General features: G+C 44.8%; 1 protein-coding gene across 1 annotated transcript in view; it reads right to left on the bottom strand.

The window, feature by feature from the left end:
* Window positions 1-2,539: 2,539 nt before the first annotated feature.
* Window positions 2,540-23,766, bottom strand: part of LOC126994903 (uncharacterized) — a 66,416-nt gene continuing 45,189 nt past the window's right edge. The window contains exons 2-3 of the mRNA XM_050854175.1: window positions 8,212-8,405; window positions 2,540-2,741 (exon numbers count right to left, since the gene is read on the bottom strand). Coding sequence (XP_050710132.1) covers window positions 2,583-2,741; window positions 8,212-8,382 — 330 coding nt within the window. The 5' untranslated portion in view covers window positions 8,383-8,405 and the 3' untranslated portion in view covers window positions 2,540-2,582. The remainder of the gene's footprint in view (window positions 2,742-8,211; window positions 8,406-23,766) is intronic.

The raw sequence follows: 23,766 nt of genomic DNA, 5'->3' as shown, positions 1-23,766 counted from the left end.
CTAAGGGGAGGAACCTTGATCGCTGAGGGCACAGACATGGGGGGTTATAAGCTTAACATCACGCTTCCTGATGTGCAAATACCGTTACCGTGGCCTGGTCTGTCTGTCTGTATCTATCTGTCTGTATTATGTTTTTTTGTCTCTCTCAGGCTGTTCATATAGGTGAGTCGGTGTTAAGGCATTTGAACGTCCGTCTACTGTCTGTGCTTCAAATGAGCAAAAGAATATAGATGGAAAGAAAGAAGAGAATAAGAGAACAGATCATCAGCGTTAGTGTGTGTGTGTGTGTGTGTTCACAGGTGGTGTGGGCGGAGAGAGTAAATGATAAGAAGAGAGAATGAGGATGTTATGAGAAGCAATAGGAGGAAGAAAGGGAGAATGAGGAGGAGTTGGAGAAGGAGGAGGAGGAGGAGAGAGAGAGAGAGCTGAAGGATGACGAGGAGGAGGAAGACAGAAAAGGTAGAGGAGCGAGTTCTCATGTACAAATAAGACGTGACAACAGACAAAGGGTGTTCCTCTCCCACACACACACACACACACACACACACACACACACACACACACACACATTCCACCATTAAGTGCAAACATTCTTTTTACAATTAAGACCTAACACACACACACACACACACACACACACACACACACACACACACACACATATACCACACTTCCCATATCTTCCTCCTCCTTCCTCCTCAATACCTCGCTCCCTCCTCTCACTCCCTCGGTCCATTAAATGTCTCTGTAAACAAAGTCCTCCTTCTCTGAGGTTTGACCACGTGCTGGGAGGGAAAATGAGAGGAAGGAGTGAAGGAGGGAAAGGAGGGCTTGTGGTGAGAGAAGGAGGAGGAGGAGGAGGAGGAGGGTAATGGGTAAGAAGGAAAAAAGAGATAGGCGGGAGGAAGAGAATGAGAAGCAGGAAGGAAGAAGAAAGAGCAAAGTTTGGAGACAAGGAAGGAGGGAAGGGGAGGAAAGAGGGGGAGGATGGAGATAAAAAAAAGATGAGGTGGAGAAGTGACGTTACAGAAGAGGAAGAGGAAGAGGAGGAGGAGGAGATGAAGACGGTGAGAGAAGAGTATAATTTGTGAGAAAAGAAAGACATTTTCGAGGTTGCTCACGAGATACCGCAAGGAGGGAGAGAGAGAAAGAGGGAAGAGAGGAAGAGAAGAAAAAAGGAAGAAATGACGAAAGGAAGGAAGGAAGGAAGCAATGAGAAGAGGATAGAAGAAATGAATGAATGAATGAATAAGTAACTGAACGAAGGAAGGAAGGAAGGAAGGAAAAAGGGAGGGAGAGAAAGAAAGAAAGAAAGAAAGAAAGAAAGAAAGACGGAGAGGAGTAATTAAACAAAGAAACTAAGTAAAAAAGAAAGAACTGAAATTAAGAACATGGAGGAGCACGTGTGTGTGTGTGTGTGTGTGTGAGTGTGTGTGTGTGTGTGTGTGTGTCCCACGCTATGATTGCTACGTCCGTTACCAAACTTTCCCTGGTCACTACACACACACACACACACACACACACACACACACTCGAGGAGGAACGCAGCTGGCAAACACTCACACTAACTGAAGCGTGTACATACGTCCATGTACACACACACACACACACACACACACACACACACACACACACACACACACACACAACCGGAAGGGGAAGTAACCAGACAGTAGTGGGTGATTTCTGGGGAAGGGGGAAGGAGGAGGAGGAGGAGGAGGAGGAGGAGGTGGAATGGAAAAAAGGTTAGGATGTGATGTTTAAACTATACTCTCTCTCTCTCTCTCTTATTCCCATTGTTGTACTCTTTCCCTTTGACTATTCTCTGTATTTCCTCATTTATTCCTTGCACCTCCAACCTTTCCCACATTGCCTTTGATACTCTTGCACACGCTCTGTATTCCTCTCATCCTCGTCGTTGTACTCTTTTCCACTCCCTCGGACGTCCACCTTGTCCCAGGTTATTCGCACTCATTTCCGTCCCATCCTCTCCCACAGGAATGCCCTCCCATCCTACCTCGCCCAAGCTAACTCATTCGTGAATCCTCCTTTCCTCCCTCTCACGTCCTCCCCCGTAACAAAGCCCTTTCTAATATTTGCAAGGTATTTACACTTCACTCAGATCTAATTCTCCTATCACTCACATTATCTTACCACGAAGCCTCCAATTTCTCTACTCTTCCTCGCATCCTCCTTCCATAGTATTACTTTTTTTTCTGATATTCGTAAGGTACTCTCTCTCTCTCTCTCTCTCTCTCTCTCTCTCTCTCTCTCTCTCTCTCTCTCTCTCTCTCTCTCTCTCTTTTATCCCTTTCCTTCCGTCCACGGCCTCACCTTCCTTTCCCAGCCTCGCCAGGTAATCACACACCTTTCCTTCCTTTCCCTGTCCTCTGTGACACCGCCCCATGCTTTCCTCGGCCTCACCTTCCTATCCCAGCCTCGCCAGGTAATCACACACCTTTCCCTCTCTTCTATCTTTTCTCCCCTCTGTAACACCTTTCTTATGCTTTCCTCGGCCTCACCTTCCTTTCCAAGCCCTGCCTGATATATATAACCACCTTTCTCCCCTTCAAATGTACATCTCATATGATTTCCTCGGCAGCATCTTCCTCTCCTATCCCCGCCTCGCCCAAGGTACTCACATTATCCGTCGTGTTGACCTTGGAGCCGTGGAGAAGCAAGCTGGCGACGGCGTTAGCCTGCCGCCGCGAGCAGGCCCAGTGCAGGGGAGTCCGGCCACACTGGAAGCAGGGCAGGCAGGGTGCAGGATGTAGGTGTGTGTGTTGGTGTTGGGGTTAAGGAAGGGCGTGGGGAAGATGGGGAAGGGAAGGCATTGATCGTGAGGTTAGGGAGGTGGGAGAGGTGAGAAGTTGGGGTGTTCAAACAGAGAGGCAGATAGACATATAGATAGATTGATAGACAGAGACAGATATAGATAGACAGATAGATGGATAAATGGATAAATATATACAGATGCAGACACATTTATAGATAGATGGGTAGAGATAGAAAGAAAAGAGAATGAGTACCATGAGAAAGAATAACAACGAGAGGGAAAATAAGAAAACAGAAAGAGGAAAAAAGAATAACAAAGAAATTAAAGAAAAGAAGGAAAATCAGACAGGAAGGAAAAAAGAGGCGGCGGTCATGATGATGAGAAAATGACAAGAGAGAAAAGGTCATGCGTGTATAACGGGAGGAAAGGGAGGAAAGGGAGGAAAATGGAGCAAGAGGAAGCAGGTGGTGATGAAGTGGGGAGGGAGGAAACAGAAGGGAGGGACAGGAAGGGAGGAAACAAGGACAAGAGTAAAGGTAGGCAGGAAGGGAGGAAGGGAGGGAGGGAGGGAAAGAATGGAGAGTAGAGAGGAAGGAAAGGGTTATAAAGGGTAATGGAGGGAAGGTGTAGGCAGGTGAGGAGAGAGAGGGAGGAAGGGAGAAGGGAGATAGGGAGGGAGAGGAAGGGGGGAAGGAAGGAAGGGAAGTGTGTGTGTGTGTGTGTGTGTGTGTGTGTGTGTGTGTGTGTGTGTGTGTGTGTGTGTGTGTGTGTGTGTGTGTGTGTGTGTGTGTGTGTGTGTGTGTGTGTGTGTGTGTGTGTGTGTGTGTGTGTGTGTGTGTGTGTGTGTGTGTGTGTGCGCGGACGACGTTGACGATGACCATGATGACGACGACGATGAGGCAGAACAGAGCAAACCCGACGACAGACGACGAAAAGAAAAAAAAAACAAAGAAAGGCGAATCAGCAAACAGTAAAAAGACAAGCAAAACAAAAACAAAATATATACAGAACAAAAACAAACAATGAATTCAATCAAACAAGGAAATCAAAACAAGGAAAATCAAGTTAAAATGTGAAACTGTTTGAGAGAAATACATATAGATAGATAGGTAGATAGATAGAGAGAGAGAGAGAGAGAGAGAGAGAGAGAGAGAGAGAGAGAGAGAGAGAGAGAGAGAGAGAGAGAGAGAGAGAGAGAGAGAGAGAGAGAGAGAGAGAGAAGGGGGGGATGGTTGGAAGCCACAGTGAGGCACCAAATGTTGACAGGAAGAGGAAGAGGAAGAGGGAGGGAGGGACAGATGGACGAGAGAGAGAGAGAGAGAGAGAGAGAGAGAGAGAGAGAGAGAGAGAGAGAGAGAGAGAGAGAGAGAGAGAGAAACAAATCAAACAAAACAGACACATTAGGACAAACAATAAAAGGCAGACAACAACAACAACAACAACAACACAAAACAAACACAGCAAACAGACAAAGAAAACAATAAGCAACCAAATACAAACAGGCAAACAAGACAAGCTATTCGAGTGGAAGGAGAAAAAGACCAATAAAGAAATACTACACACAATCACAAAACAACACAAGGTGACGAACACACACACAAACAAACAAACGGACAAGGAAGACAAGCACACAAACACACAAACAGACAGACAGGCAGACAGAGACAAGAGCGAGCAAGCGGAAAACAGACTAGGACACAACAGACAGACAGTGAACGTAAACACAGACAGACGGAGACAAGAAGAGGCAAGCAGAAAATTGGATGTGTGAGAGAGAGAGCGAGAGGGAGAGAGAGAGAGAGAGAGAGAGAGAGAGAGAGAGAGGGGGTGGGAGGGAGGGAGGGAGAACTAATATAAAAAAAAGATATATAAGAGATGGACAAATGCAGAGTGGCAGAGATAAATGAAGGAGTGGGCGGGAGACAATGTTTTAGAGGAGGAGGAGGAGGAGGAGGAGGAGGAGGAGGCAAAGCAGGTTATGAGAGGGAAGAAGAGGTTTGGGTTAGGTGAGGAAGCGTGGATTAAAGAAGATGGAAAATAAGGAGAAGAATATTATACGAGAAGAAAGAAGACAATAAGAAAATACAGAAAATATTATATGGATGAGAAAAAAAATAGACGTAGATGAAAGTAGATGCAAAAAAAGAAATTGAGAAAACAAATTAAAGAGAGAGAGAGAGAGAGAGAGAGAGAGAGAGAGAGAGAGAGAGAGAGAGAGAGAGAGAGAGAGAGAGAGAGAGAGAGAGAGAGAGAGAGAGAGAGAGAGAGAGAGAGAGAGAGAGAGAGAGAGAGAGAGAGAATCATGGCACAATCTGGTTTATCGTCGTTCTCAAAATAACAAATTTAAGCTAATCACGCGTAGCCAGAAAGAAAAAAAGACGCCAGTAATTAAAAGGAGGAAAAAAGACTGTAATCTATGAGGGTATGTGCGCCCGGAGAGCCATCACTTTTTAAGCAGGAGTTAAAAGGAAAATTAGATAAAGTTTAAGCCGCATAATTCCCTAGCGAGCGCCGAATGAGGTTGTGTTCTGTATAAATTATTCAAGACACAAAGAGCAATTAAATGGTTCATGATGGCCAGCATTATAATGAGTGCGAGTCTGATTCCTGGTGGTAGTGTTATTAGCCTTCACATTAATTATTCCCATTAGCATTAGCGGCATAATGAGGATGATGAGGATGCTAATAATGATGATGATAATGATGGTGACAGTGATATTTCTTTTATTTATATTTTGTCATCATAATAAATACAAATAATAATAACAATAATAATAAACTGCTGCTCATTATACTTCTGCTACTACTACGTTTACTATTACTACTACTACTACTACTACTACTACTACTACTACTACTACTACTACTACTACTACTACTACTGTTAGTACTTCTTTTTCTCCCTTTTTTCCCTTATTTTTTTCTTTTTCTTCTACTTCTACTACTACTACTACTACTACTACTACTACCACCACTACTACTACTTCTACTACTACTACTACTACTACTACTACTACAACCACCACTACTACTACTGCTACTACTACTACTACTACTACTACTACTACTACTACTACTACAACTATTACTCCTTCTTCCACTTTAAGAGCTACTGAAACCTTTGCTAAGAAGTTCATGTAACGCAACTGCTTGATAACCATGAAACAATTTACTGGAGAGGTGTAGCAATGAGATGCAGGTGGGTAATTACTTAAGGTGCGCCAGGTGGGCAAGGGGAGGAAGAATAAGCAGTATCAGGTACCGAGTCAACACCCCTGATACAAAAGAGGTTAAGGAGAACAAAGGAGGAAGAAAATACACAGCAGAGGAAATAAAAATAGACGAGAAGGAGTTGAAAGAAATAGGAGTAAGAAACACGAATAGGAGGATATGGAAGAGGAGCTGAGACAAGATAGAGGAGAAAATGGTGGAATGAAGAGATAAACAAAAGTGAATGGAGGAGAAGGAGGACATGGAAGAGGAAAAGATAAAAAGACAGAGAGGAAAATGGAGGAAATAAAGAATGGAAAGAAATTAAAAACCAAAGACAAACTGAAAGATAGAAAAAAAAGAGGAATGCAAAGATAAACAGAGAAGAGAATGGAAAGGAATGGCGAACAATAGACAGGAAGAGGAACTGAAACAAGATAGAGAAGAAAATGGAGGAAATGAAAAGGAAAACTTGAAGAGAATGGAAAGTAAATACGAACAAAGGACAGACTGAAAGAGAGAGAGAGAAGAGAGGAAAGAAAAATAAGTTGACTGCATGGGAGGGAAATGAAAAGAATGGTAAGTTGCAGGAGAGAACAAAATTAAGTTGCAGGGGAAAAATATATAAATAGATGCAGGACAAAATAAAAAAAAAGTTGCATACCAGAGTTGGAAAAAATTAACCTGCATGAATGAGGAGATAAAAAGGGCAGAAAAGAAAGGGGAGATAAAAATGAAAAGACAAACAAGAAAGAGAACAATGCAGGTAAAGAAAGGGCAAGGTTGAGAGAATATTTTCCTCCACAGGTATATAAAATAGATTCCCTCCCAGGTGCGTTCACGGGCAGGGAAGGTGAGTGACAGGCGCGAGACGAGACAAAGGCGGAAACACACAAGACTTCACCAAAAATAGAAGAAAAAATACACCACGTAAGGATACACAAGGGATACGTGAAGGATACGCGAAGGATACACGAAGGACACAGTGGATACATGAATTCACAAAGGGTACATACAGACATACATACACATATACAAGCATACATTCATACATACATATCCTCAGGCGGTTTTAAATAGAATGAGAGAGAGAGAGAGAGAGAGAGAGAGAGAGAGAGAGAGAGAGAGAGAGAGAGAGAGAGAGAGAGAGAGAGAGAGAGAGAGAGAGAGAGAGAGAGAGAGAGAGAGAGAGAGAGAGAGAGAGAGAGAGAGAGAGAGAGAGAGAGAGAGAGAGAGAGAGAGAGTCAAATAAACACATAGATGCAAACAGCCAAACAGGTATACACATTATTAGAGAGAGAGAGAGAGAGAGAGAGAGAGAGAGAGAGAGAGAGAGAGAGAGAGAGAGAGAGAGAGAGAGAGAGAGAGAGAGAGAGAGAGAGAGAGAGAGAGAGAGAATCAAATAAACACATAGATGCAAACAGCCAAACAGGTAAACATATTATTAGAGAGAGAGAGAGAGAGAGAGAGAGAGAGAGAGAGAGAGAGAGAGAGAGAGAGAGAGAGAGAGAGAGAGAGAGAGAGAGAGAGAGAGAGAGAGAGAGAGAGAGAGAGAGAGAGAATCAAATAAACACATATATGCAAACAGCCAATCAGGTAACCATATTAATGAAAGCAAACAGGAAGGCATAAACAAGGTGTAGGAAATCAAACATAGAGACAAAAAAAAGTTTAGACTAAGAAAAAAGAAAAGATCACAGATGCATACAGGGAAATAAACAGAAAGCCAAACAAAGACAAGATAACAGACAGGTAAACATAAACAAACAGGTAAACAACACACAAACGGGTGAAACAAACAGACAGACGGGAAAGCAAAGAAACAGACAGGCATACAGAGGAGACACAGACTGATAAAGGGTAACACACAGACACTGAGGAAAGAAGTTACAAATACACACAAAAAGACAGATAAACAGGCAAAACAGACAGGAAAACAGACAGGCATACAGGGAAACACATTACAGGTGGAGGGGAAATACAGAGAAAAAAAACAGGTAAAAACACACACAAAAAAAGATAAACAGGCAAAACAGACAGGAAAACAGACAGGCATACAGGGAAACACATTACAGATAGAAGAGAAATACAGAGAAAAAAAAAGATAAAAAAACACAAAAAAGAAAAACGAGTAAACAAACAAAGATAGGTGAAGGGAAACAGACAAACACAAACGGCAATACATACAGGTAAAACACAGGTGCCAAAATCTCATCAACACTCACCTCATCAGCCTTGTTGACGGACGCGCCTTCTTCAATCAGTGCCAAAAGTCTCCCGGTGTTTCCTTCAGCCGCCGCCCGCCTCAGTGCCTCACCCTCACCCCCGCCCACCCCCACGCCCTCCCCCACACCCACACCTCCACCAGCACCTCCTCCGCCAGGCACGCCCACCATCACGCCCCGCAGCCGCGCATGTTCTGAAAATAAGGAGAAAAAAATTGTCACATGTTGGTAATGGTTGTAGTGGTGGTAGTAGTAGTAATAGGGGTGGTGGTTATAGTAGTAGTAGTAGTAGTAGTAGTAGTAGAGGTGGTGGTGGTGGTGGTGGTGTAATGACTGTGAATCTAGAGAAGAATGAGCCTTGGGGTAGAGAAGAAGAAAAAACAGCCATGAAAAGTACTAGAAAGAGAAAAAAACTTGTCTACCCACGCGACCACAAACTGGAATCTCCATCTCACTCAGGCCTTGTGTGAAAAGTAGCCAACCAGCTTACTGAATCTATGAAACCAATTAACTAACCAACTAACCTTTATAAATATCTATCTTTGTATCCATCTATATATTTAACTATCTTACATATCACTAACCAAATATCTAAAAATAATAAACCGACCAACTATTTACATATATATACAAGTAACTAAAGTACCCAGAGACGATACAGTGATGAAAAATATACCTCGAAAAGATTGATATTCTCCGAGACAGCCCCAACAAAGAAAGTTCACCGAGATGGAAGATAAAAAGGGCGAGGGGAAAAAGAAGACGGACTGCAGCGGCGGGCGGGTCAAAAGCTAAAGGGAACACGTTTGACCGCTTTGACAGGCGAAAGGTATATCTTAAAAGCACGACGGAAATACGAGACGCGGCCCAGAAAGATAACCCAAAATACACCTCAAAGAGATAATAATGAAGGAGAAAGAGGAGGAGGAGGAGGAGGAAGGGAAAGAGAGAATGTATGAAGGAGAGAGAGAGAGAGAGAGAGAGAGAGAGAGAGAGAGAGAGAGAGAGAGAGAGAGAGAGAGAGAGAGAGAGAGAGAGAGAGAGAGAGAGAGAGAGAGAGAGAGAGAGAGAGAGAGAGAGAGAGAGAGAGAGAGAGAGAGAGAGAGAGAGAGAGAGAAAAGATGATGACAGCAATAGGGGGTGGGAGAAAGAGGATGAAAATAAATAAAAGAGAAAGAGAAGGAGAAAAAGAAATGAAGGAATGAAAAAAATAGAAGAAAAAAAAGAAAAAGAAGAAGAAAAGATGACTACAAAATCGAATCAAACCAAAAGAAGAAGCTTGAAGAAAAAGAAGAAAAATAACAAGAAAGAAAAACATCAAACCGCAGAAACATGAGAGGAGAAAAAGGACACCAAGAAAAAAAATTCAAACACTCACAAAGGATCACCAATACAACTCACTCCTGACAACCTCTTCCTTTCACCATCAGAACATTTTCCCACTCATTACATATCCCCCGTCATGGCTGAAGGGAGCTGGGTGGGCATCAAGCATCAGGTAACAAGTAGCAGGTACGAGGCATGAGGTACAGTAGACACACACACACTCCAACACAGGACGGGAGGAGTATCGGAGGTTTAATCAAGTGAACTCAGACTAGCTTGCCAGTATGTCACGAGGCGCGGTGGGGGAAGGGTCATGAAGGTCAGCTGTGTGAGGGAGGGAGTGTCTTCAGGTGAGCAAGTGGGTGAGTAAGTGGGTAGTGGTGAGTGGATTTTTTAATACGTGGGAGGAGAATGAAAATAATTAAAAGAAGAATAGGAAGGAAGGAAGGAAGGAAGGAAGGAAGGGAGGAAGGGAAGGAAAAGAGGGAGGGAGGACGAGAGAAAGACAGAAAAAGGTTAAAAAACGATAATGGCAGGAAGCAACGAACAATGTAAATAAAACAATAAGAATGAGAAAGAGAGGAAGGAAGGGAAAGAAAAAAAGCTAAGAAGGAGAAAGGAAAAAGAATAAAAAAAAACTTATCCTCGCTAACGACATTATCATTTATCTCACCTGGATAGAAAATGACGCCATAAATATTGATGAAGGGCAGGTGTGTCTTACAGGTACAAAGTGAGCCTATACCTCCTCCTCCTCCTCCTCCTCCTCCCTCACCCCATCACCCCCCTTCCTCAGACCAAATGACCCTCTCCCTCACCCCTTCTTTATCCCTTCCTTTACATTCCTTTATCAATATTATCTTACGCTCTACCATTATCCTCTTGTCCAGGTCCTATTCCATGCTTTCTCCCTCTTGATTCTCCTCCCTCTTCTCCCTTCCTCCACCCTTATCGCTATTATCTTAAACCCTGCTATGTCCTCCCTTTCAATTCCTTTTTATTTTTTTTCTTTCACCTATCTTAAACTCCCTTAATCTTTCTCCCTTTCCCTTTCATTCCCACCTCACCCCTTAGCCCATATAAATCACTCCCTTACCCTCCCTTTCTTTACTCCCATTGTCACCATCACCTTAGGCATGTCCATTTCCTTTTCCTTGCCCCCTCACCCCTTACACCATTTAAATATCTTCTTAATCTCCCTTGATTTACGCCCTTTTATCAATGTCATCTTTCCCTCTGCCATATCTCCTGTTGAATTCATTTTTCTTCTCTTTCTTTCTCTCTCTCTTCCTCTCTTGTGTTTCTTTTCCTCGTTTCTTACTTTCAATACTTCTAACCTTTCTTCTTTGCATCAATCTTTTTCCCTTCTCTTTCTTTCTCTCTCTCTTCTTCTCTTGTATTTCTCTTCCTCGTTTCTTACTTTCAATACTTCTAACCTTTCTTCTCTACATCAATCTTTTTTCCCTTCTCTTTCTTTCTCTCTCTCTTGTATTTCTCTTCCTCGTTTCTTACTTTCAATACTTCTAACCTTTCTTCTCTACATCAATCTTTTTTCCCTTCTCTTTCTTTCTCTCTCTCTTCCTCTCTTGTATTTCTTTTCCTCGTTTCTTACTTTCAATACTTCTAACCTTTTTTCTCTACATCAATCTTTTTCCCTTCTCTTTCTTTCTCTCTCTCTTCTTCTCTTGTATTTCTCTTCCTCGTTTCTTACTTTCAATACTTCTAACCTTTCTTCTTTGCATCTATCTTTCTCCCTTCTCTTTCTTTCTCTCTCTCTTCTTCTCTTGTATTTCTCTTCCTCGTTTCTCACTTTCAATACTTCTAACCTTTCTTCTCTGCATCAATCGTTTTCCCTTCTCTTTCTTTCTCTCTCTCTTGTATTTCTCTTCCTCGTTTCTTACTTTCAATACTTCTAACCTTTCTTCTCTGCATCAATCTTTTTTCCCTTCTCTTTCTTTCTCTCTCTCTTGTATTTCTCTTCCTCGTTTCTTACTTTCAATACTTCTAACCTTTCTTTTTTGCATCTATCCTTCTCACTCTCTTACGTAACTTTGATTTACTTTTCCATACTTTTCTGAACCCTTCCTTTTTCCTTGCTGTTTTTCCTTCACTACCAAAAGAACATCAAAAAGGACAACAACAACAACTACTACAACTGCTACTACTGAAACTGCTACCACTATCATTACTGTTACGAGAATGGATGGGAAGGAAGAAGGAGGGAGGGAGCGTAAGGGGCGATGGACAAACTAGGAGGAGGAGGAGGAGGAGGAGGAGTAGATGGCCGAAGAACAAGACTAGGCCCCCCCTTCCCCCTTCCCATTCCCCCGCCCCCTACAAGGCTCGCTTATAGTATATATTTCGACGGACAGCCCATAACTCTTTCCTCCCCGCCCCTTCTTCCTCTCTCTCTCTCTCTCTCTCTCTGCTGTGATTAATTTTTCCCGGCTTTCAGTTTCATAAAATATTCAACCTCGTGGCTGTTTTAAAATGCATTCATAAATACATCAGTTTCCTTCGTTATTATTATTTTTTTTCTCTCTCTCAACGACCATTTATTTTCTCAGGGGTAAGAGTGTATAAAAGATATATGAACGGCCCGTGATGAACTCTAGTGCATCTCCTGATATATTACATTTTTTTGGTCGGTTTTTTTTTATCTTTAACGAGCGGCTAGTGTGTTATTCAGACGCCAGCCAGCGGGGGAAGCAGGTGCTGGACCTCATAACATTAAACTTGGAACCTAAATAAGACTTCAACCTGAGTGGAGCCTTGAAACCTGACAGACCACCAACAAGCAGACCAAAACCACAACGTAGATTCACCACCACCACCACCAACAACAACAACAACAAGAACTACAACAACAATAACACTATCCCTACCATCACACCACCAACACCACCACCATCATACCACCACCATCACCACCACCACAACCACTACCATAACCACCACCGCCAAGATAGGATCAAGAAACAAGACCAAGTAAGGAAAAGAAAGAAATCGTACCTAACCGTTTTGTATGTATATCTGTGTGTATGTGTGTGTGTGTTTACCTGAATATGTATACTTTTTCGGGGGACTGTGTGTGTGTGTGTGTGTGTGTGTGTGTGTGTGTGTGTGTGTGTTAATGAGTGATGTAGCGCGATAATGGGACTCCCGCCTGACCTGCGCAGTGATTTAGTGCGCAGCGCCGCGTTTATCTTGCGCAGGTAGTAAATAAGAGTCTGACGTTGTGCTTCCTTGTAACCTTATAACCTCTCTCTCTCTCTCTCTCTCTCTCTCTCTCTCATAATGGAGGAGGCAAGGTAAACACAAGCAGAGAGAAGAAGGGAAGGCAAAGTAAAGAAGACAAGTGAAGGAAAGAGAAGGGAGAGGACGGGAAGGAGGGGGATAGAACAAAGAAGGGGAGGGAAAGCAAGGGAAGAAGAGAACAGGGATGGGGAGGAGAACAAGGACGGAGAGGGAATGCAAAGGAAGAAAACAGTGAAAGGAAGAGAGAGCAAGGGACGGGCAGGGATGGGAGGGAAAGAAAAGGAAGAAGAGAAGGGAAGAGAAAGGAAGGGACAGGCACGGTGGGGTTTAGAACAGGGAAGGGCAGGGCAGGGCAGGGCAGGGCAGGGCAGGGCAGTGAAGGGAAGGGAAGGGCAGGGACGAGGACAAACAAGCCATTCTTTCGCCCCTTGATCGCGGTCTGATCCTATAGAAACACGCCACAAGCCTATTCAAATAGAGGCAGCGGAGGATCGGATTGCCATTACAGGGGACTCGGTGTTTACGTAAAGAGCTCTATTCTTCTGGGGACGATCAGCGGTGTAGACCCCCTGTGTGTGTGCTCGTGGCCCCCCGGGGAGAGGGGAACCAGGGGAAGGGAGAGATAATGGAGATGGAAGAAATAGTGGAGATGTGGGGAGGAGGAAGGAGAGAAAGAAAAGGAAGAAAATGTTATGAAAGGGAATTGGAGTGAAGAGGGAAGGGGTGTGGAAGAGAAAAAGGATGAAGGAAGAGAGGAAGGAGAAAGACAAAAGGAAGAAAATGTTATGAAAGGGAATTGGAGGGAAGGGCGAAGGGGTGTGTGGGAGAGAAAGGGAGGAAGGAAGAGAGAGGGAGAGGTATTTTTTGGACACTCCTTTGATCTCTATTCAGGAGCAGAGAGTAGCGGGCTTTTTTATATATTTTTCTTTACGCCCTTGAACTGTCTCCTTAGCTGTAAAAAAATTAAAATACGGAAGAAATGTTAAGAAAGTGAATATAAATAACGTGTCACGGGAAGGGAAAAATAATAAAATGGAAGGAAGGAAGGAGAGGAAGACATGCGAGGATGAATTATAGAAAGAGGAACAGGAAGCAAAAGAGGCGAAGGAGGAAAGAGAATAAATGAAAGCAAGGCAATAAAAAAAGGAAGAATTGAGAGAAAAATAAGAATTGAGAGAAAAATAAGAATTAAGAGAAAAATAAGAACTAAGAGAAAAATAAGGAGAAATTGTTAAAAAAAAGTGAAAAAGAAAATAAATGGAAAGAACAGAAAATTAAGTAATAAAAAAGAAAACGAAAAACGAAAAAAAAAATCGTGAGCAGCACAATGAAGAAGGAGATGGAGGTGAAGGAAGTGGAAGAAGAGGTTGAGGAGGAAGAGGAGGAGGAGGAGGAGGAGGAAGAGGAAGAGGAGGAGGTTGAGTGTATAGAGACGTCCCTTACAAATCTGATGATCGCTTCTGCATGTAAATTTTGCGAACACACACACACACACACACACACACACACACACACACACACACACACACACACACACACACACACACACACACACACAAAGAATCAGATTATTTAATACTGAACTAAACAAAGAAAATAAGTTATCTGAGGAAAGGCAAAATGTGAAAAAAAAGAAGGAACAGGAGGAAAAAGAAGACGAGAAGGAGGAGGAGGAGGAGGAGGAGGAGGAGGAGGAGGAAAAAAGCATCACTTCCCGTAGACTCACGTTAATATGTCATTCCTAAGCTAAGGATGCTCTCTCTCTCTCTCATTGACTACATCTTTCCTCCCTCCCCCAATACGCCTTTCCTCCCTCTAGTGGTGGTGGTGGTGGTGGTGGTGATGGTGGTGATGGTGGTGGTGGTGATGATTGGCGAAGATATACAAAGCCTGACGCATTCTTCTCCTCCTCCTCCTCCTCCTCCTCCTCCTCCTCCTCCTCCTCCTCCTGTGTGTAATGCTAATGGAGACAAGGAAGGCTGTGGAAGTGTTTTAACTTGTATTCAGGACGCACGAAAGGGGTAAAGAGTGGGAGGGAGAAGGGAAGGGAGAGAGGGAGGGAGGGAGGGAGAGAAGGGAAGGAGGAAGCAAAGGGGGGAGGGGGGGAGGAAGTTCGTGCATGATTGGTCTACCCACCGCATGTTCTCCTCCTCCTCCTCCTCCTCCCTCTTCTCCTCCTCCTCTTAAGTAAGTGCTTCTTCTTGCTCCTGTCGCTCCTCCTCCTCCTCCTCCTCCTCCTCCTTCTTGCTCTTGTAATTCCTCTGATCCATCAAATTGTTTTTTCATTATTTTTTCTCCTCACTTTCCTCAACGTCATTTTCCTCCTCCAACTCAAGCTTCTCTTCTTTTTTTCTTTCTTCTTCTTCTTCTTCTTCTTCTTCTTCTTCTTCTTCTTCTTCTTCTTCTTCTTCTTCTTCTTCTCCTTCTTCTTTATCTTCTTCTTCTTTTCTTTTATCTTATTTTTCTTTTTTCTCCTTCTCCTTCTTCTTCATCTTCTTCATCATCACCTTCCTTCACTTCGTCTTCTACAACTATATATTTTTTTCTCTCCCTCCTCCTCCTCCTCCTCCTCCTTCTTCAGCAGTCTACCCTCGTCCCTCCTCCTCTCCCTTCCCTTCGTCCTGGTAATTGCGCATTCATCTCCCTCCTCCTCCTCCTCCTCCTCGCTTACTCCATTCATCCCTCATCGTGTCTTCCTTATTTGCTTCCATTAACCTTCCCCTTAGACATTTTTTCTTGTATTTTTCAACTTCCACCACCATCACCACCACCACCGACGCTATCTTCCCTTCTTCGTCTGTACCTCCTCCTCCTCTCCTCCTCCTCCTATTCCTCTTCCCGTCCATCTCAATTATTTATGGGATGTCTTTTGGTTTTCCTCTTCTTCCTCTTTCTCCTCTTCATCTTCTCTTTCCTTATATTCTGATTCTTATCCTTTCTTAGTTAATGCGTTATGTCGTCGCCTCTTCCTCCTCAGCCACCTCTTCCTTATCTTCTTCCTCTTCTTTCTCTTCCTCCTCCTCCTCTCCGTGGCGACAAGTGGCTATATATAATGGAAATTGAAACTACAAGAAAGAAGCAAGCGAATGAGCCCATTAAGCAAGGGGGAGGAAGGCTATCGCGATGGATCCCACGGAGATAATCACAAGCGATCAAGACTTTTCAGGAGAGGAGACGAAGAAGGGAGAGAGACAGGCAGGAAGAGACGTGACGCTCGAGGAGGAGGAGGAAAGAGGAGGAGGAGAAGGAGGAGGAGAAGGAGGAGGAAAGAGAAAGACATGGAGGGAAGAGGAGAGGGGGAGACAAAGACAATGAAAAGGGGAGAGGAGGAGAGAGAAAAGGGAAGAAGAGAAGGAATATGGCAAGTTGCAGGAGGAGGAGGAGGAGGAGGAGGAGGAGGAGGAGGAGGAGGAGATGTCAAAGAAGCCGAAGAAGGAATAGGAGGAGGCGTGGGTTGGCGTTGTAATCAATGATCCTTCTTCCTTCGTCCTCCCTTCCACACACACACACACACACACACACACACACACACACACACACACACAGGGGGCGAGTGGGGGGTGGAGGGGAAGATGTGTATAGCAAGACATTACAATCCTAAGTTCTGTTTCCATTGATCTGATTGACTGCATGAGAATATATTAGCCATTGCAAGAAGGAAGAAAGGGAGGAAGTGATGCATGAAAACGATGATGACGATGACCTCCTCCTCCTCCTCCTCTTCCTCCTCCTCTTCTTTTCGTCTTTTTTTTTTTTTTTGCTTTCTCTATTTTCGTTTTTATTTTTCATTTCCTCTTCACTTGACTTCCATCTCGTCGACATTTTTTTTCTCCCCATCCTCTTTCGATTCTCCCCACCCCATTCCTATTCTCCCAGTCCAATTCCTACCACCCCCATCCCCTTCTAATTCTCCCCACCCCATTCCTATTCTCCCAGTCCAATTCCTACCACCCCCATCCCCTTCTAATTCTCCCCACCCCATTCCTATTCTCCCAGTCCAATTCCTACCATCCCCATCCCCTTCTAATTCTCCCCACCCCAATCCTATTTTCCCATTTCAATTCCTACCACCCCCATCCCCTTCTAATTCTCCTCACCCCATTCCTATTCTCCCAGTCCAATTCCTACCACCCCCATCCCCTTCTAATTCTCCCCACCCCATTCCTATTCTCCCAGTCCAATTCCTATCACCCCAATCCCCTTCTAATTCTCCCCACCCAATTCCTATTCTCCCAGTCCAATTCCTACCACCCCCATCCCCTTATAATTCTCCCCACCCAATTCCTATTCTCCCCATCCCGTCAAAATTATCGTAACCGCACTCCTATTCTCCCCACCCTATTCTTATTCTCCCCATCCCGTCCCAATTCTCCCAACTCTCTCCCTGTCCTCCCCACGAATCCTAACTCCTCCCCAGCCTGCTTGCACAATCCTATCCTGCACAGTATCCTCCCCACCTCCTCCATCTTTGTTTTCTCCCCTCTCACTCTTCTCTTACATATCCTCTCTCTCTCTCTCATCCTTCCTCCCTTCACTCATCTTCGTCCCAGCTCTCCCTCCCTCCCTCATTCTCCCTCACCCCAGTCAAGCCCACTCTCACCCTTCACCCCGCCCCTCTCCCTCGCTCCTCCCCCTTCCTCCCCCTCCCAAGTACCGCCTCCTCCATCCTCAGATCTCTGCCGCCTCTCATGTGGGCTGAATATAATCTGTATTCCGTTGGACGGCGAAGAGAGACGTGTAATCTGGTTTTAAGGTGTTGGAGAGTGTAGTGATGGTTGGTGGTGGTTGTGTGGGTGGTAGAAGGTGGTGGTGGTGGTGATGTGGTGGTGATGGTGACCGGATGACTGGTTAACAAATGCGGCTGTCCGGTGATATTATGACTGCTCTCTCTCTCTCTCTCCAACACTCATTTCTTTTTCTTCCTCCCTTCCTCCCTCCTCTCCTCCTTCACTTCTACGCTTCACTGCCCTAAAATATAAATCGAGAGACTCTTACTTTAAAAATGGAGGGAGAGAGAGAGAGAGAGAGAGAGAGAGAGAGAGAGAGAGAGAGAGAGAGAGAGAGAGAGAGAGAGAGAGAGAGAGAGAGAGAGAGAGAGAGAGAGAGAGAGAGAGAGAGAGAGAGAGAGAGAGAGAGAGAGAGAGAGAGAGAGAGAGAGAGAGAGAGAGAGAGAGAGAGAGAGAGAGAGAGAGAGAGAGAGAAGGGTCGCTTATGAAAATTCGATTCATGTATATTTAAACGAAGGAAAAACTGAACAGCATTTTTGGCGGAGGGGAGACTGGAGGAATATATTTTGACGGCGAAGGAAAAGATTATGTTGTGGAGTCCGTGCCTTTGTTGGGGAGGGAAAAGAACGAGGCTGAATAAAAATATGGATGAGATAGATAACCTGGCGATGAGGAACCGATGAAGATGTGCAAAAAAGAAAATAAGAATGAATAATAAGTAAGAAAGAATGGGATGAAGAATAAGGAGCTAGAAAGAGGGTATAAGAGGAGCAGGAGAAAAGAACGAAGGGTGAATGTCATAATATGGAAGAGATAGATAACTTAGGGATGAGGAACTGATTGGGAAAGGAAAAAAAGAATAAGAGAAAGGATGAATAATAATGAGCTAGAAAAATGGTAAAAAAGGAGGAGAAAAAGAACGAAGGGTGAATGTCATAATATGGATGAGATAGATAACTTGGGGGTGGAGAACTGACTGGGAAAGGAAAAAAAGAATAAGAGAAAGGATGAATAATAATGAGCTAGAAAAATGGTAAAAAAGGAGGAGAAAAAGAACGAGGGTGAATGTAATAATATGGAAGAGACAGATAACTTGGGGGTGAGGAACTGATTGAGAAATGAAAAAAAAATGAATAAAAATAATAAGCGAGAAATATATGGTAGTAAAAATAAAGAGTAGGAGAAAAATGATGAAACATGGATGAGAGAGATAAATTTGGAGTGAGGAACTGATTGGAAAATAGCAAAAAAAATTGATTGGATAATAAAAAGGAAAGATGGGGAGGGGTAGAGGATAGAGGAGAGGTGTACTGGAAAGGGAGGGGAGAGGGGATGGAGTAGAAGTGGTGGGTTGGGGGAGATGGAATGGAAAGGGAGGGGGAAGGAATGAAATTGAGGTGGTAGGTTGGGGAAAGGGAATGGGAGAGGGAGGGGAAGGAGATGAAATAGAGGAGGTAGATGGGGAGATGGAATGGAAAGGGAAGGAGGGAGAGGAGAGAGAACTTGAAGGGGTGAAGGAAGGGAGAAGGAGAGGAGGAAGGAGAGAGGGAGGAGGAAGGAGGGAAAGAGGAAGGAGGAGGAGAACTTGAAAGGTGGAGGAGGGAGAGAGAGAGAGAGAGAGAGAGAGAGAGAGAGAGAGAGAGAGAGAGAGAGAGAGAGAGAGAGAGAGAGAGAGAGAGAGAGAGAAAGAGAGAGAGAGAGAGAGAGGAGGAAGAAGAAGAATTAGAAGGGAGAGAGAGAGAGAGAGAGAGAGAGAGAGAGAGAGAGAGAGAGAGAGAGAGAGAGAGAGAGAGAGAGAGAGAGAGAGAGAGAGAGAGAGAGAGAGAGAGAGAGAGAGAGAGAGAGAGAGAGAGAGAGAGAGAGAGGTCGCTCATGAAAATTCGATTCATGTATATTTAAACGAAGGAAAAACTTAAAGGCAGAAATACATTAAGCATACATAAGTGATAAGGACGTTAGGGCCCTGACAGTACAGTGACGCGAGGGCTGGCCTATACCTGCCCTTACCTGCCCTTACCTGGCTTATACCTCGACTACCTGAGCGCCGTGGCTAATCTCCCTTCCCAAGCGCCCCCCCGCCAGCCTCCCACGTCCCTCAATGCTATCTTTTCCATCATGACTTCCTTCCTCCTCCTCCTACTCCTCCTCCTCCTCTTCCTCTTCATGACTTATTCCTCCTCCTCTTTCCTGCCTCCCTCTCCTGTTGTCCTATTCCACATTATCTTGTCCTTTTCCCTCCACCTCCCTCCCTCTTCCTCCTTATGACTCCCTCCTCCTCTTTCCTCCCTCTCCTGTTGTCCTATTCCTCAATCTCTTCTTTCCATTTCTCTTTCTTTTCCTCCTCCTCGTCCTCTTTCCATCCTCCTCCTTCCTGTCCTTTCTAATTTATCACTTCTCTTCCCATCTCCTTTCCTGGCCCCCTCTTCTCCATCCTCATCCTACTTTTCCTCCTCCTCCTCCCTCCTACACCTAACGCCCCTTTTCTCTTTTCTCCTTTCTTTCTCCTCCTGTTGTTCCCATTCTTCCCCCGATAACAAACACAACGTCCCTTCCGCCCGACCGAACCACCTCCCCGCCGAGCCAGGAACCGATAAGATAATGTCCATAAAGATAAATGACATTGTGGCGCCCTTGGGGACTCCATAATGCCTTGAAGAGCCCAGAGAAAACAAGAACTTCAATATACTCCCCTTACGAACGCCTCAGCCATGTCTCCAGGCGTGTACCAATAAAAGAATGAGAAAAAAAGAGGCTTCAGCACACTGCCCTTGGGAACTCCTTGCCTTTAAGAGCTCAGGAAAAAAAGCCTTCTGTATACCGGCCTTGCCGACTCCTCTATTATGCCTAAAACACTTCGGATAAATATAACGTAACGTGAAATGGGCATCAGCAAGGGAGGGCTTCAGTATTCCGTAACCGGGTTTTCAGGGGCGATTTTTTATGTTGAAGCTGCAGGAGTCGTGTAAAACAATCACTTCCATCACAAAACAGTCCATGAAAAGCCCAGCAACTTGCAGGCGAGGCTTTTCAAACAGGCGAACTGAAGGGACGATACGTTTAAGAATACACAGAGAAGACTAACCGGGTTTTCATGGGTAATTTTGCTCTTCAAGATGTGTATCACTCGGGTAAAATTATCACTAGCATTAAAAACAGTCCATGAAAAGCCCAGCAACTTGCACGCGAGGCTTTTCAAACAGACAAAATGAAGGGACGATACGTTTAAGAATACACAGAGAAGACTAACCGGGTTTTCATGGGTAATTTTGCTTTCAAGATGTGTATCAGTCGGGTAAAACTATCACTAGCATTAAAAACAGTCCATGAAATGTCTAGCAACTTCTACAAGAGGCTTTTCAAACAGACAAAATGAAGGGACGAGACGTTTAAGAATACACAGAGAAGACTAACCGGGTTTTCATGGGTAATTTTGCTCTTCAAGATGTGTATCAGTCGGGTAAAATGAACACTAGCATTAAAAACAGTCCATGACAAGTCCAGCAACTTGCACGCGAGGCTTTTCAAACAGGCGAACTGAAGGGGCGAGACGTTTAAGAACACAAGCTAATGTACAATGAAATGGTCCTCGGCGCCCTGCCCTTGCGATCCTCAGAAGGGCATCTCGGAGGGCCCAGGAAGTCATGATCACTCGCCAGGTCACAACACTCCCTCAGAGGCTCGAGAGGACGTTCGCTGCCTCGTCAAGAGGATGCAAAGGTTCTCGACCCCAGAGTGTAATGGGTAGCGCTGGAGTCCTCCCAGTCTCTCTCCTGCCCTGCCCTGCCTGCATCCTCTGCCCTCCTTGCTTCTCCTCCTCTTCCTTCTTCTATTGCATCCTCCTCGTTCTTGCCTTCTTTTTCCTCTTCATGTTCTTGTTTCTCGTTCCTGCTTTCTGCACATTCTTATTCATTGTTCTTGCTTTCCTTTCCCTTCCTACGCCACTCATCTTGCCCTCTTCCACTTCTTTCCTTCTTCTCCTCTTCCTTCTCCTCTTGCCTTCTTCCCCTTCCCCTTTTTCCCTTCTCTTTCCTATTGCTAGTCCTCTTCTCTTGCTTTCTTCACCTTCTTCTTCCCTTTCTTATTCCAATTCTTGCTCCTCGTCTCTTGCTTTCTTCCCCTTTTTCTTTTACCTTCCTCTCTTGCCTATCCCTACTCCTCTCCCCTTGCCCTCTTCTTCTTCCCTTTCTTCCCTCTTTCCCTGTTCAATTCTCATTCTTCATTTTTGCATACCTCTGTCCTTCTCACGCCTTCTCCCTCTTCATTTCCCCTCCCTTACCTCTCTTTGCATCCCATCCCTGCCTTTTCCATACCCATCCCGTCTCTCTTCTTCATCCCCCATCCCACCTTCTGCTTTCCCTTCCCTTACTTCACCTCGCATCCCCTTCCAACTCCTCCACCTCATTCCTCCTCCTCCTCTTCTTCCCCTCGACCTTCCTCCACTTCCTGCCCCCCTCTGCCTCTCTCCCTCCCGTTCTCTCCCGCTCGTTCTTTTCCCTTCCCCCGTTCCAGTCCGTCCCCCCGCCCTTCCCCCAGGCGACGGGAAAGACTGACAGGCCGTGACTTCCCCGCTGCGTCCGCCCCTTAAAAGTGCCTCGCTCTGGATTCCGTTCGTGTGGACATTCTCAAGACTTTATCTACGGTTTTCGGAGTGGACACAGCAGGCATTTGGGAAGGAGGGAGAAGATAGAGAGATAGAAGAATGGCAGAGGAAAGACACGACCAAGAGACAAGGGGTGGAAAGAAGGGAGATGGAGATGGATGGAAAGCAGATGAGACAGAAGAAGAGAAGATAAAGAGATATACTAAGAAAGGCAGAGGAAAGACATGACCAGAGAGACGAGAAGATGGGAAGAAGGGAAAAGGTGGAAATAGAAGGAAGGAAAGCAGTGAGACAACGAGAGACAATGGAGGAAAACAGAATGACAGCGGAGAAAATAAAGATAAACAAAGAAGACAAGGGATGGAAAGAATGGGACGAAACAGCAAGAGGTACAAAGGGAGCTGAGGAAAGAAAGAGAAACGAAGAGAAGAGGGAGTTCAAGAGGAGGTTTAAAGAGAGAAATAAGGTTAGATTCAAAGCTTCCAACAGTCTGGTATATATAGGACCCTCACACTCCACATAGCACCCTCGCGCCCCACACAGCACCCTCGCGCCCCACACAGCATCCTTGCGCCCCACACAGCACCCTCACACCCCACACAGCACCCTCTCACCCCACACAGCACCTAGTGTCTACAAGTGCGGGGTTCCTACCTCTTAAACGGGAAAAAGGAAATCACGAGGTAAAGTCTAAATATAAAACAGTTTCTACACATTTATTTTACAGTAGAGGAAGCAGACCAAGGGCAAAAATAAGTGGACACAAAAAAAGACCGCTAATCACTCACTGCTCCCATGAAAAAGAAGTATAGATAATTGCCCAAAAGAGAGGAGAGGTGTCTTGATCCTCTCTTAAATAAGTCTTTCTTTACAGAGAGTGAGGTCTGTTTAACGGGTGTCTACATGGGAGAGAGAAGATAATGACGCAAAACTTTAGAGGTAAGAAGTTTCAACAATGAGACGTATTTGTAGAGGTATGGTTCCCCTGAGGTTCCCCGGGGTTAATTCTTCGTTCCCGGCCCGTCTAGGACAAACAGGTGACCCACGACTCTGCTAAATGGACTGGAAATCTTGGGTACGACGACCACTCCCACTCCCACGGTCCCTCCCACCCCAACCAACGACCACTCCCACGGACTCTTCCACCGCCCCACGACCACTAACACGACCAAAAAGATTCTAAGGACCATATTCTGTAACATTTCGGCGCCCAAGCACACATATTTGACAAGGCTTTCATATAAGTTGTGGGAGGCATTTCCAGGGGTAGTTTTATGACCCTGGTGGTAGTGTGACCCTTCTTCCGCACCATGAACCTAAAATAACACTCATTAGAACCCGACTGATCTCCTTTCTGGAATTTGGATATAGTTGTTGTGAGCGGCGCTAACATCTGAGAATAGAAGGAAGGAAGGAAGGAAGGGAAATTAAAAAAAAAAACATAAAAGTGGTCTATAAGGGGAGAAGGATAAGGAAGGAAGGAAGGAAGGGAGGAAGGGAGGGAGGAAGGAAGGAAGAGGGAGGAGACAGGAAAAAGGGCGTGGGTTAAAGGGAACAGAAGAGGCAGCAAAGGGAAATTAGCTCTAGGGGAGAGTGTTTTAGGGGTGTCTTCCGCTTACCTTGATGATCTACCTACCCACCTCC

The sequence above is a fragment of the Eriocheir sinensis genome, unplaced genomic scaffold (genome assembly GCF_024679095.1).
Source record: "Eriocheir sinensis breed Jianghai 21 unplaced genomic scaffold, ASM2467909v1 Scaffold914, whole genome shotgun sequence".
NCBI classification, from domain to species: Eukaryota; Metazoa; Arthropoda; class Malacostraca; order Decapoda; family Varunidae; genus Eriocheir; species Eriocheir sinensis.
The sequence above is the reverse complement of the archived record's forward strand: the minus strand, read 5'-3'. Positions and strand labels throughout refer to the sequence as shown.